Genomic DNA, 13,804 nt, shown 5'->3' on the forward strand with positions numbered 1-13,804 from the left:
ATATATGTGATTTAACAAGCACTGATTGCAATAAATTGCATCTACAAGAACCAGACATTAGTAAAAAAAAAAAAAAAACACTTTAACACAGTCAAATATTGTGAACAGTACGGATGACACACTGTCTGAATACATGCCTGAGATCAATCAAATGATATATAGTAATGTTACTGAAGCAGCATTGATGCATGGAGATGTCAGAACTTGATCTGAATATAAATTATTTGTCTAACCTTTGGTTGGTGCTCAATTCTGTAGGGAGTTTGCTGGAACTGTCGGATCTCTCGGATGATATGAGATATCTGCAGACAAAGTGTCATGATTTATTATTCTGCCCACACAATATCAAAGCTACACAAAAATTAATTCGTCGTTTAATCCCTCAGCAAATTATACAGGATACGACATAATTTCTTACCATTCTCATCTTTGAGAAGTTAACCAGACCTTCCTCTGTGAAGTTTGGTGTTCCCTCTTCGATAAATGCGAGGTCTGTCAAGTACATACCCAGATATGGAACACAAGGTGGATTACAGCTGCAGAAAGACAGAAATGAGGTCAAAATCAAGTCATAAGTTATGTAATAATAATGTAGGTGTTTCAAAATGTATCAGTAGCTCACTTTTTTAGAGTTTCCCTCAGGTTTTTAAACCTTCCCTCAGATGACACAGTCTTTTGAAGTTTATCCATTAGTGCTTTAGTCTGTGTTTGAAGAGACACAACAGCAGTGAATAATGTATGACTTTCCATACTGATATAATCTACTACATAAAACATTACAGCACAGTATTCACTCTGCATCTCTCACTTGTTTGCACACTTTAGCCCATGTCTTTTTTAGCCTGTAGATGGCGCTCCGGTTCAGGGCAGATGTGATCTCCAAGACACCATTATAATTGTTGAGACAGCGGCAAATATCAGCCACTGCTACCCATTTTTCAATAGAGCTGGCTCTAGAGCCAACATCTGTGTGGCTCATGATCTGAGAGGCCACGAGATTACTCATCTACACAGAGAAAGAGAGAGACATTTTTATAAACAGGGTCACACTTTTGTACTTCAGTATCCTAAGAGGGTAGCAGACAGATATTTCCATATATACACTCACATCATTGAAGTGCTGACTTGTCTTCATGATGTATGGAGTTCTCTCTGTCTTGTCTGTCTTCATCCATCCTTGGCCCAGGAACTCCCTACAGCAAGAACACAGTCAGTGTATTGTGACAGATGTGCATCTGCAGAGGATTCCTCTCTCATGAACACACAAGCTTTTTTGAAGCCCATAATGAGTATGTTCAGTAAGGCTGACAAAGATTTGTTCATGCATTATTCTCTGGTGTCTTTAAGGCTTGAGGTCTGCATCTCTCCGTACTGTGTTGATGCTCTACTCACTCATAGGGAATGCTCCTGAAGACGATGTGATCGAGAAGAGTGATTTGTTCAGCTAGCTCCATCGCTGACAGAGATTCAAAAAACTCAGTCTTTGGGCATTCAGCCTGGATGAGACGAACAGACACAAAATCAGTTCTTTATTGTGACAAGATGGCACTGTAAATGTACAACAACTCCTGGTATTATAAATACTGCATATCTACCAAGTATTTTAAATGATGTTTTCATTAGTGCATCTGTTTTTCCCTAACAAAAATGAGCAGGTGTTCATAGTAATTGAAATAGGATAATTAGTGCAAAAAATGTCATTTTTGTCATTATTTACTCTCCCTCAAGTCTTTCTTTCTTTAGTGGAACACAAAATAATAAATCCATGCTGCTTTGTTCCATACAATGAAAATGAATAGTGACCAGGACTGTCATGCTTCATAAATAAATAAATCTCATGGGCTGTATTCCAAGTCTTCTGAAGCCATATATGACAAAAATGGAACAGAATCAAATTTAAATCAATATTAACTGAAAATTTAGCTTGATAGACAGTCACCATTCACTTTCATTACACAGAAACGAGCAGCATAAACATTCTTCAAAACATCTTTGGTGTTTTCGTGGAAGAAAGTAAGTCATACAGGTTTTGAAATGAATGAGGGTGAGTAAATTAAGACAGATTTTTCTTTTTTAGGTGAACTATCCCTTTAACAATGTAAACGTTCTATTCTGGGAACATTTGTACTTGTGACAACGTCACGTTGTTTAATGGCAAAGTGCAAAATATGCTGATATGACAGCTAGAAATTACACATATTGTACGCATATGAACTTATGAAAATCTATAATTAAACCGCCAATTAGCGATGAATGACTGTTAGTTCTGTTTTCTTTGGCAGAGACACTTTTCAATTAACACAGTAGGTGAGGATTTTAAAAGCAAGATAAGGGTGTGTGTGTCCAGGCAGCATGCATTACTAATCAAAACATGCACTTGCTCTCACACACACACACACACACACACACACACACACACACACGCACACACACACACACACACACACAAAACTGTACAGGCTCAGCCCTGATAATGCATGCTGTGTTTGTAATTAGTGAGCCCAGTATGTCGCTGCCAGTAGCACATTATATCATACAGCCGCGCATGAGTGTGTGAATACATTTATCTGTGTATCTATAAACAATAGTGCATAAGAAACATTAAAATCAACTGATGTTACTCACTTAAAACACAGAATACTGCATACAATATTCATTAAATGCACAGTATAAGCATCGGAATAAGTGGAACTGACTGCATTATACAGTAAATCTGCATACAGTGCAGATGGTTCTTTTACAATATTAATAAACATTAACTACTCTCATCACATAAAATAATAGCTATTTTTCCTTCACTGCCAATGACAGAACAAGCGAAACTGAAACTCAACAAATATCACTAGCAGGGCTTTGAAATGTAATAGCATGATCATTTACAATAACACATGGATATTTCAGGAAGGAAATACCCCTGAAAGGCTGTTTAGAGTGTGTTTTTGTGTGCGCTGGCTTTGTTGCATAGAGTTTGCATGTGGTGGACAGCAACAGGCGCTCCGTCTCGCTGTTTGAAGTTGTAATTAGAGTCCTGCTGCTCAGAGATTTGCAGTTTGAACATGTAATTCGGTCCCTGAGCCCGATGCTGCCTCATGAGGCATGCCAAAATCTGCCTTCCCTCTGAGATCTCATCCTTAGGTGGCTGCTCAACAGTGATGTGGAATAGAAATATTATTTTAAGTGATATCTTCGGACACGTGAGACAGCTGGGCATGGGTGTCTTATATCAAAGTCTTATACGAGCCATGCTTTAAAAAAGATGGTTTACGTTCTAAATTCTCATTGGAGGAACCAAGTATGCATGTATGTAAGTATGTCTGTTCCTCCGTCCATCTGGTCATTCATATTTATTTAAATTAAAGTATTTCAACTATTTTAAAGACCATTTCATAAGCCCCAATGTCCTGATTTAATAGGAAATGCAATATATGGACAAATGTATTGGGACATTACACAAACAGGGACTTTAATGGCATAGAATACATAGATATTAATATGGAGTTCGATGGGGTTGAGGTCAAGGCTGTAGACAGGCCCGTCAAGTTCTTCCACACCAAACTCATCTTTATGGGCCTTGCTTTGTGCACTGGGGCACAGGCATGCTGGAATGGAAAAGTGTTCCTAAGAAGTTGGACGCATAGCATTGTCCAAAATGTCTTTGTATGCTGAAGCATCACCCATCAGACTGCCAAACAGAGAAGTGTGATTTGTCACTCCACATAACAGGTTTCCACTGCTCCAGAGTCCAGTGGCAGCATGCTTTACACCACTCCATCTGACGCTTGGCATTGCACTTGGTGATGTGAGGCTTGCCTGCAGCTGCTCAGCTATGGAAACCTATTCCATGAAGCTCTTCCCTCATAGTTTTTGTGCTGACATTAATGCCAGTGGAAGTTTGGAACTCTTCAGCTATGGAATCAGCAGAACGGTGGTGACTCTTACGTACCATCCACCCACTGTGTGACTTTACATGGTCTTCCGCTTCATGAGTCGCTGCTCTTCCTAAATGCTCCCATTTTCCAATAATGCCACTTACAGTTGACCGTGGAATATCTAGCAGGGATGAAATTTCACAAACTGACTCAAAGGTGGCATCCTGTCACAATACCACATTTTTGAATGCAGACTGCATGGTTAGGTGCTTTATTTTTATACACCTTTGGTCTGATTGAAACACCTGAATCCTGTAATTAAGAGGTGTATACTTTTGATTCATACTTTTGAAAGAAAACGCAAGCTATTTCTTGTGGTTTATAAACATATGCAAAGACTATAACTTATCCTCACCATCTGAAGAATGTCTTCAATCTTCAGCTGGGCATCGTCCTGGTCATCTTGAGAAAGGGCACTGGGGAAAAAGCCAACTTCCTTTAATCAGCTTTCAAGTTTGCCTTGAAAATAAAATCTCATAAAAGATATACATTTATATTCAAAGAATTTCAGAAAATGCTTTAATTTCATGTGTGAGAGGCTGTGCTTATGTAACCTGCCTTAGTATGTTTGCTGTGGCTTTCCTCTCCTGGGGAAGAAGGTCAGGGTCTCTCAACACTTCCTCTAGCAGGCAGATCACACCCATCTTCAACTCTCCATTCATTTCAAAGTCCTGAAACCCACCACACACACACACACACACATAGAATCACGATCCACAAACATGAGAGACCCATGCATAATTTAAGTAAAGTAAAGCAAAGACTGATGGGTTCACATCCCCAGTAGACAGAAATCAACTACTGAGTGAATCTAAACTCATTAAACAAGTTTTTTTCCCCCTTTATTTTAACTAATGCAGATTAATCTAATGCAGATTCTGTGCGTAGACTGAAAAATATTACTAATCAGTATTTTTGTGTAGTTTCTTTTGCAAGCATTTGTTTTCAGAGAACATATTTTGAATGAAGGATATCAACTAAAATAAGACAGAGAAATGTAGTCAGATTCTTCTTATGGGGTTAAAAAAAAAGATCAATTCAACAACAGAACATGTCTTAAGGCCCGTTCACACTAAGACTGATAACTATAATTATATTAGCATCCACACCAGCGGATGATATCGTCTGTTTATTCCAAGCACACACTTGTCTGCCGCTTTAAATTCTCAAGCTCATTACAGCAGGTTTGATTCTGACTGGGTGCCAATGGTTTCAGCTGTAAAACGTTCATCAGTTGGTAAAAATCATTCTGAAAGTGATTCCAACAATATCGTTTCTCTGTGCCTGCTATTCTTTAATACTGAGAATGACTTTTAGAACTATATCTTTATCGTCACCTTTATAGTTTTCGTCCTTGGTGTGAACAGGCCTTTACACAGTTTGCTTTAAGCTAATTTGTCTTGTTTTAATGATGTTTATATATATATATATATATATATATATATATATATATAAAATTTTTTACTGAAAAACAAGAACAAAATACAGATTCATAAAAATATTATGCAGTGTGAAAGTGTTGGGTGTTTTAGATTGCACACTCTCCATTAGTGCTCATCAGAAGCTGTACTACCTCAGCTTTACAGTTTCCCGGTGCACTAATCAACAGCTAACCCAGCCTTTCCTCTGTCTCTCTGTGCCTGCAGGCACTGCAGGTGGGTGGCTAATCTCTTGTGTCACAGTTAAAGCATTCTTCAGCTCTGGCTTCATAAAGCCCCGCATCTATTAAACAGTCAGTGTTCTTCACTTTAGGTTTATTGTTGAAATAATTTGGCCATCGGGACCAAAGCATTCGACTAGTTTGATCTATCCATGTTCATACCATCTGTGTTTAGAGCACTTTCATCTGCCAGTTTTGAGCTTACTAATAATTCCTGTTCCTGACATGAAAAATGTAAATATTCCTCTGCTAAGGGACAGTCATCCAAAATAGCATAAGTGACATGATTTAAACAAACCAATAAATTAGTACATAATATTCAGTGCAGCCTTTCAAATGCAAATGCATAAAGCACTTGAGCGCTTGTGCTGTGTTGTTCTCAGAGTATAAGTACTCTTATGTTTGATATGCTAGACTGTAGTTAGCATAATGGGCAACTCACTTGCTTATTCCTGTTATGCAGTACAATTTCATGTCCCCTTTATACAGTATATGTCTGACTAAAACATAAAAATTACCCTTTTAAAGTTTTTTTACTTTCCTAAGAGATATTTTCCTGCAAATAGAAACTTTAAAACAAAGAAGCAGGACCAGAACAGTTGAACCATTGTTGATGATTCTGTGAGGTTTCTGCACTTATTGGTATAGTTGGTGGACCAACTTGGACCAGCAAAAAAGTTACTATGTAACAAAAACCTGCTTAAGCTGGTATGACCTGGCTTTTCCAGCAGGGGCCTTTATTGACTAAATATTCATCTGAATTCAAAAAGTAGTACCAGATAGTAGCTGTTTCAGTTTGTCAGTTTGTTTTTGTTATGAAAATGGTATAAGGAGAAAGATGATGTAAACATCTGATAGAGGATGAGAGAGATGAAATGGCAGTGCAGGGTCTCTGGGCTAATTAACAACAGTGCAGCTGAATTCTCAGCCCTCTTATTCACTTGTGGGGGTTTTCAAAGAGATTCAGCAGCCTGCAATAAACGCTTCTAGATCCAGTCGTGATTTACACTAAATCATACTGTAGCTGGTACCATTTTACTGTGAACAGTACATAGCTACTTATTCCAGTTTTGTCCCTAGAGTAACAAAAAAAGAAGCCAATAGTACCATGGTAGTGCCATGATTTATTAGACATAGTATCATGTCAGCGTTGTTATTAAAATAATTCATTTGAACTGAAATAAATATTAAAGTAAATGTTAGAAACATTAGATATTAGATGAAAAGCCTTAAACGAAAATTAGAAATGTTGCCCTGGCAAACATTAGAATAGAATTTTACTAAACATAAAAGAAAGCTGAAAGGAAATAGTGAAAAAAATCTTACTAAATGGTACAACAATATATAAATAATCTTAAAATAACGATGCATCATAATGATATGATGTATAATAACACTTTGAAGTGCTTTTGAGCAACTCCCTACTATCAGCTGAATATTTCACTTCTCTCCCTAGACAACCAGTATTTGTAAACATTCCTCTTCTCGTGTTTCTCTTATTCGCATCTTTCACCTGTGCAACCATAAAGGTCACTTCTAACAAGCTCTCTCTGTGTGAGTTTGTCAGGCCATTCTTAACCTAAACTGACAAAGGGCTAAAACAGATCAATGCAATTAGCCCAACAAAGCGAAGTAAATTGAAAAATAGCTGCTTATTTCAGAAGGCCATTATGAGAGACTGTTTCCACTGCAGCAGATAATTATGTTGGCCGTGTGTGAGGTCCTGTGATTGTGTGTGTGTACTAGACTTTTGTTTTGAACAGTAGTCAATATTAATGTTATAATATCCTATACTTTTGAGTCATGAAAAAGTTGGCAGGGCCTGAAATTATCTTTTATCTCTATGAGTTAATGGGCATAATATAATACAGATCAATATGACGACTGGCTTTACAGCTGAAAGCAAGTACTGCTGAAAATACTTGAATCAATAAAGATACAAGTGTACAGAGAAAAACAGTAAAGCCATAAGATGCAGTAAGGCCATAAAGCACAGCACATGGTAGATTTGAACACATACCATAAATTATTAAACAATTACCCACAGCTACCAATGAAACAATTACCCAAAATGTAACATTTTCTAAAAAAATTAACTCTCAGGCCATTCAAGATGTAGATTTTGGTGTAAAGTTTGTTTCTTTATTGGAACAAACTTTACATTACATTACATGTATTGTAAGCATTACATTACTTACCATTGGATTCTCTGCAGTGAATGGGTGCCATCAGAATGAGAGTCCAAACAGCTGACAAACACATCACAATAACCCACAAGTAATCCACACGACCCCAGTCTATAAATTAACATCTTCAATTAACATCAAATTAACAAATCCATCACTCGGATGTTTTTAACTTCAAAGCATTGCTTCCGGACTAAATACATTATCCTCTATCCATAATATTGCTTTCTCTATAGAAAAAGATGTCTCATCTAAATCAGGAGAGAAATGTGCACAGATCAAGCACTGTTTATGAGCAAAACTCTTTTTTAAAGATTTATTTTTGGCATTTTTGCCTTTATTTGATAGGACAGTAGTTAGACAGGAAGGGAAGTTGGAGAGAGAGAGAGAGAGGGGGGACAGGATCGTGAAAGGTCCACGAGCCGGGACTCGAACACGGAAAGCCAGAAGCACACCAGCTACATGCTACATGTTGACGCGCTGCCCACAAGGCTATCAGCGCCAACAGTGCAAAACGGTTCTAAGTAAATATGTTGGTGGATTTTGATGTGACGGAACAACAGGGGATGGACTTGATCACCAGAGGAAGCGTTATTATGGATAATAGATTGGTATTTTGGCTGATGTTTTAAAGTTAAAATGCCTTTTCACTTCAACAGACAGAGGACTGAAATTGTGCGGATTTGATGTTTGGACTCTTATTCTGATGGCACCCATTCACTCCAGAGGATCCAGTGGTGAGCAAATGATATAATGCAAAATGTCCCCAACCTGTTCTGATGAAAAATCTAATTTTTAAAAATGTAAAAAATTCCTTTTCCTATTATATTCAAAATCATTTGTATCCCTTTGAAAAGTGTAACACTGGCTCTAAGGCTTTTCAAAACACTGATCAGCAACCTTAACTCAAACAATGGCTGAGTTTGGGGCAAGGCTATCTGTCAGTCCAACCAATGCTAGATGGGAAAATGTTCAAACAATCATTATTCTTTCAAAGCCACTTGGTTGGATGCTACTGGCACAGAAATTACACACTTCACCTTTAATAGTCTCTCTTTCACGAAATGCATTTTGATCCAATATTGGTATGGTAATTAAGGTTTGGTACTGTTTATGTAAGGTAATTGGTTTCCCTTGTGAAAATAACATGGAAATTGTGAAGAGGTGTTACGCTTCCTCTGCCCTGTAAAATATGAAGCCCGGGGGTTAACCATGTGTTCACAGCTGAAGTCTGGACTAAAATGTATGTTGATAAAATATCAGTCAAGCAGCAGGGAAGGAGAAAGAAAGGCTGATAAGGGTGACAACTACTGCTTTAGGTTTGTAGTGACACGAAATGTGTCATCTGTGTATATCAAAATACAAGCAGCTACAGAAGAACTGATGCTGATGGACAAACCTGTGAGTGTTTGGAGACCCAATGGCGCAGGACATTCAGGACTCTGTTGGTAGCCGCACGACGTATAATAAACTCCTTGTCACAAGTCCGCTCAGAATTGTTAAAGACTGCAAAGAAAAATACACACCGTAAGGGTAATACAAACAGAGCTGTAATATCCAGTCTGTCGTTTCAAAATGTAAAACCAATGTGAATATAGATTACATGATCAACATCTCATTTACTTTATTATATACATTGCTTTGCAAATTAAGTATCCATTTTTTTCACATTTTAGACACATTCAGATCAAACCCTTTAATATTTTCACAATTTGTTATGCTGATACCATAAAAGTACTAATCCAATTCTGATGGTATTTAGTAGGATGAGAGAATGTTAGTTTATGCAGGTAAGAGGATTATTGCTTAATTGAACATGTAAATCTTGAGCCTGCTATTCCTGTTATGATTTTAAATACTCTGCTGATAATGAAAAAGCTACTAGAGCTGCAGAAACTGCAACAGCTTTATGTGTAAAGTATATTTCAATTTGTGAACACAGTAGAGGGTCTACAGCATTCTGAGGCAAAGGGCAGAGCATATGAATCTGTGCGCTTCTCTTGGGTTGTGTCAGTGCTGCAGTGTACCTGGAGGGCTGCTGTGTCCAGCTGCTGCTGTGGCGATAGCAAACGCAGAGGCTGGAGAAACGGAGCAGCGCGAGTTCTCAGCTGACTGGACTACAAAAAAATAATATGGAGAACAAATTTAACAATGATCATTTTAGAAAAAAAAAAACTGAATCGGCCAAAAAGGGTGACGGCACATACAAAGAATCGAGTCGCTCAAAAATTCTTTCATTATCTACTCACTCTTGAGTCATTTTTCCCACGGAACACAGAGAATCCAATAGTTTATTTATTTATTGGTTTTTAGGTTGGACCTCAATAACATCAAATGTCATTAGATCCCAAGTGTCTCATAACCACACGCCATGATGTCAAACCTGCACCATATCCATCATATTTGGTGAATCATTTTACTGAACAATGGCTTAATTTTCAGTCTCTTCGTCACACAAAATTATAGGATGAACTACTTTATTGAACTACTTTTAAAGTATTTTTATCCATTGTAGCTTGCTAGCTCCTGATCACTATGGACTTATTGTATGGAAAATACTAATGTTAATACCATTTAAAAATTAACTTTTAGTGTGTGTTCCACTGGAAAAAAGAAAAAAAGAAAAAAAAAGAAGAAAAAAAACAGCATACAGGTTTAGAATGGCAAATAAATGGTAAATAAATAATGACAGAATTTACCCTTGACTTCCTCAATGGACATGTAGTACAGTATGTACTGTACGTGTAGCAAAGCCATAGTTACCTCATAACCAGTCCTTTTGACAATCTAGTGGTCATGCTTCAAAATGAAAGACATTTTTGCAAAAATTCCCCCTTTATTCAGCCAGTAACTGAGTGAACACATGGAAAGAGCTTTTCATGGAAACTGAGAGAGCAGACACAGTTATAAACCACATACTGTATATCTACAGCTAATTGCTTATGTTGAACAAAACGAAGATGCTTATGATACCCAATACAAACAGTCTGGATGGAACAACAGCTGCACCAATCAGAACCAATTATGTGCTGGTGGAAGTCCCATATAATTTACCCCTGTCCCAACTCTCCCCATTTATGGCTTCATTTAATGTCATCCAAGCACAATATTTGACTGTTTCAGATCCAAGACTGTGACTGTGGCCATTTAGTAACAGAACTGGAATTTATGGAGGAATGCACTTAGTATGATTCGCTTGAGGAACCATCAGGAATGTCGTATGCTTTCTCCCCTAAAATGCAAATTGAAAACATTAGACACATAAAACTGATCTAAGACCAGCATAAAAGCAACTTCATGTTCCATTAGCTATTTAATACATGCAATCGGACTTCACAAAGTTATCTACAGTCCAGCTTTATTTTATTACAGTCAAATCTTCATTTACACTGCCTCATTGTATGGAAAAATCAACAATATTGGAATGAAAGTGTTTCATTCACAGAAGTACCTATATTTCTCTCGGAAAGTCATAACTTGCCACTGTGTTTGACTCTATAGTTGTTCCTGTAAGAGGCCTGCACTGCCAAGGGAGCCAAACACAAACAGACATGCGCACGCTTACCTCCTGACTGTCTGTAGCGGAGGTGGCGTGGAGTGGAGGGTGAGCGGCAGGGAGAGATTTCTCCTGGTTCACTGCCTTGTGGCGACTCTGGAATAAATTTGTCCAAAGACACTGACTCCAGCACAGCTGAGGGGAAAGTCAGACCCTTTATTAAAATGGATCATAGAACCCCTCCTTGAAAAATGAATGGTTTTAGGGCAACAGCTCTGCAAGAAAAAAACAGCAGGGAGCAGGGAACAGCAAATAACTATGGCCAGGGGGTTGCTATGCAGATGCTGAGGGGTCTGGGTGGTACAGTGATATGAGAGGGTGCATGGTGGTTACATACTGGCACAAGTCAAAAAAAAAAAAAGATTAAAACTCTAAGCAAGGTTATTACACAGCCCTGCCTTCTTTTAAAAGAATTCTGCCAAATTTTGCCTAATTTCAATGTTTGCCAGTGTTTGGATGCCGTAAAACACCCACTAATGCAGCAGAAAACATCTGGGTCATGTTTGCTTTTTCTTCGGTCACTATTTCTAACTTTGAAATTGGAGTGGGCATAATAAACAGAAATCGGAATCGTTCATACATGTAAAAATTGTCAGAGAATTGAACAAACAGCTGTACCCTGGCTCAGAGGAAGATAGGAATCATGTCTTTGAGTAATTTTTTTGGTGATTAATGGATGATACTAGACTTCATCGCCTTACGAAAAGGCTGAAAGGGAAAATGCTACAAAAAACTGTGAGAAACTGTGATGCACTACAGCAAAACAGGCACTTTTTTTTTTTTGGAATCATCATCCCAAAATTAATTAAAACAATAAATAAATAAATTGCTGGATTTCATTCAGGAAATATGATGCAGGGTGGTGTAAAATTAAAACTAAAACCATTTTTTTTTTTTTTAATTGAAATTAAATAAACGTTAACTTAAATGAAATAAAATAAAATAAAAAGTTCAGCATGTTGCCAAGGAAACAGTTCTCATTTTCATTTAATTTAACTTGATATATAGACATATTTAAAGCTAATAAACAAAAAACTAGCAAAAATGACAAAAAAAAATTATTGTAACTAACATTAAAATTAAAATGGAACATATAAAAAATAAAAACTAATTCAAACTATTAATAAAAACTTAAATAATGTCTCTAAATATCTTCTAAAATAACACTACCCCTATGCGTATATGATATTCTGGTCCATAAATACAATTGGGAGACATACTGTATGTAAGCAAATTATTTTTTGCCTGGTTTATCGTTTGACAGACATTGATTTAATACTTTGGGCTAGCAGTTTGTAACAAGGTACATCTGTGACAAATATTAGTTGATAATAAATACAGAAAAATATTAGTCGATAATAAATCCTCTATGTAGGCTCTCTCAAAACATTTGATTTTTATAAACGCAGCATTTGCTCCCTGTGGCTATGAGACAGATTATCTTGTTACTGAGATCAGGAAAAACTCAAAATGACAGTAAAATCGAAAACAATAAAATATCACATCATTTAATTTTTTTTTTTTTTAAAGTGAGACATTGCTTGGGCTGTGATACAAAAGCAAACCAGAAGAGATCCTCTTAGCAGGTTTAATGTGGCTCATCTGATGCAGTGTTAAAGCTTACTATTAGTGCTAATGGTTCATAATAAGAACTCAGAATGTGGTGGATTTTATATCAGAAAGAGGGAAAAACAATACAAACACATCTCTTTAAACCAGCAAACACAAGAAGCAAACTATCAGTAGTTCGCACACCACACATCCTAACCAAAGTCACTCAAATATGTCCATTTCCAATACAAAAATTGCGCTTTATCATTTGGTTGAGTTTCAAACATGCCTGCTTCTCATTCCGAGCTGCCTGGCTGCCAGTATAACCACAAAATTATGGGTGTTTCGCCAAATATCTCAAGTCTTCTGTTTTGCATTAAGGAGGCACACAATGCAAGCATGTTTGCAATTTACTTGCGCGTGGATTTTATGTGGAGACAGGAGAATGTTGGTCAGACTAATAGCCTATAAAAGAAAATAACACATTTGTTTGGCCGTCAAGTTATTATAATGAAGTGGTTTTCAGTGTTATTTGGAGCAGCTACAGATATCTTTCCCACAATATTCACTATGCCAGCTACTTCTGGGAGTAGATGAAATTATGCTTTTAAAAAAGCAAAAGCCAGCTAATGAAGTTCATATACATGAACATATGTGTTACCATCCAGCCAGTGTGTTGACCTACTTCCAACATCCCACCACTGCTCTATTCCAAAACCTAGTGGGCTGCCTACAGAAGCATCATAGGCACGCACCCAATGCGAAGACTTTTAAGATAAAAAAATCTTAATTATACTTAATTATATACCTTGTTCTAGCCATATTATAATCCTCTCATGTAACCTTCCTTGAAAAGGCAGTGCCAAAATGCATTGTGATAAGCTCAGTGAAAACGTCCAAGGATGAAGCAAGATAAATTTGA

The 13,804-nt window shown here is 37.1% G+C and overlaps 1 protein-coding gene across 9 annotated transcripts in view; it reads right to left on the reverse strand.

Moving 5' to 3' along the window:
- Positions 1–13,804, reverse strand: part of rasgrf2b (Ras protein-specific guanine nucleotide-releasing factor 2b) — a 71,651-nt gene that overhangs the window by 3,311 nt on the left and 54,536 nt on the right. For 4 of the 9 annotated variants that reach the window (XM_058776358.1, XM_058776357.1, XM_058776355.1 and 1 more), the window contains 12 exons: positions 11,341–11,466; positions 9,803–9,892; positions 9,175–9,281; positions 4,488–4,600; positions 4,285–4,345; positions 4,155–4,181; positions 1,393–1,496; positions 1,109–1,193; positions 809–1,006; positions 623–702; positions 419–536; positions 234–302 (listed from right to left, as the gene is read on the reverse strand). In XM_058776358.1, coding sequence (XP_058632341.1) covers positions 234–302; positions 419–536; positions 623–702; positions 809–1,006; positions 1,109–1,193; positions 1,393–1,496; positions 4,155–4,181; positions 4,285–4,345; positions 4,488–4,600; positions 9,175–9,281; positions 9,803–9,892; positions 11,341–11,466 — 1,178 coding nt within the window. Of the gene's footprint in view, positions 1–233; positions 303–418; positions 537–622; positions 703–808; positions 1,007–1,108; positions 1,194–1,392; positions 1,497–2,976; positions 4,051–4,154; positions 4,182–4,284; positions 4,346–4,487; positions 4,601–9,174; positions 9,282–9,802; positions 9,893–11,340; positions 11,467–13,804 lie in introns of those variants that run through there. The other 5 variants (XM_058776359.1, XM_058776356.1, XM_058776360.1 and 2 more) reach the window with 4 other exon arrangements.

The sequence above is a fragment of the Onychostoma macrolepis genome, chromosome 05 (assembly GCF_012432095.1).
Source record: "Onychostoma macrolepis isolate SWU-2019 chromosome 05, ASM1243209v1, whole genome shotgun sequence".
NCBI lineage: Eukaryota > Metazoa > Chordata > Actinopteri > Cypriniformes > Cyprinidae > Onychostoma > Onychostoma macrolepis.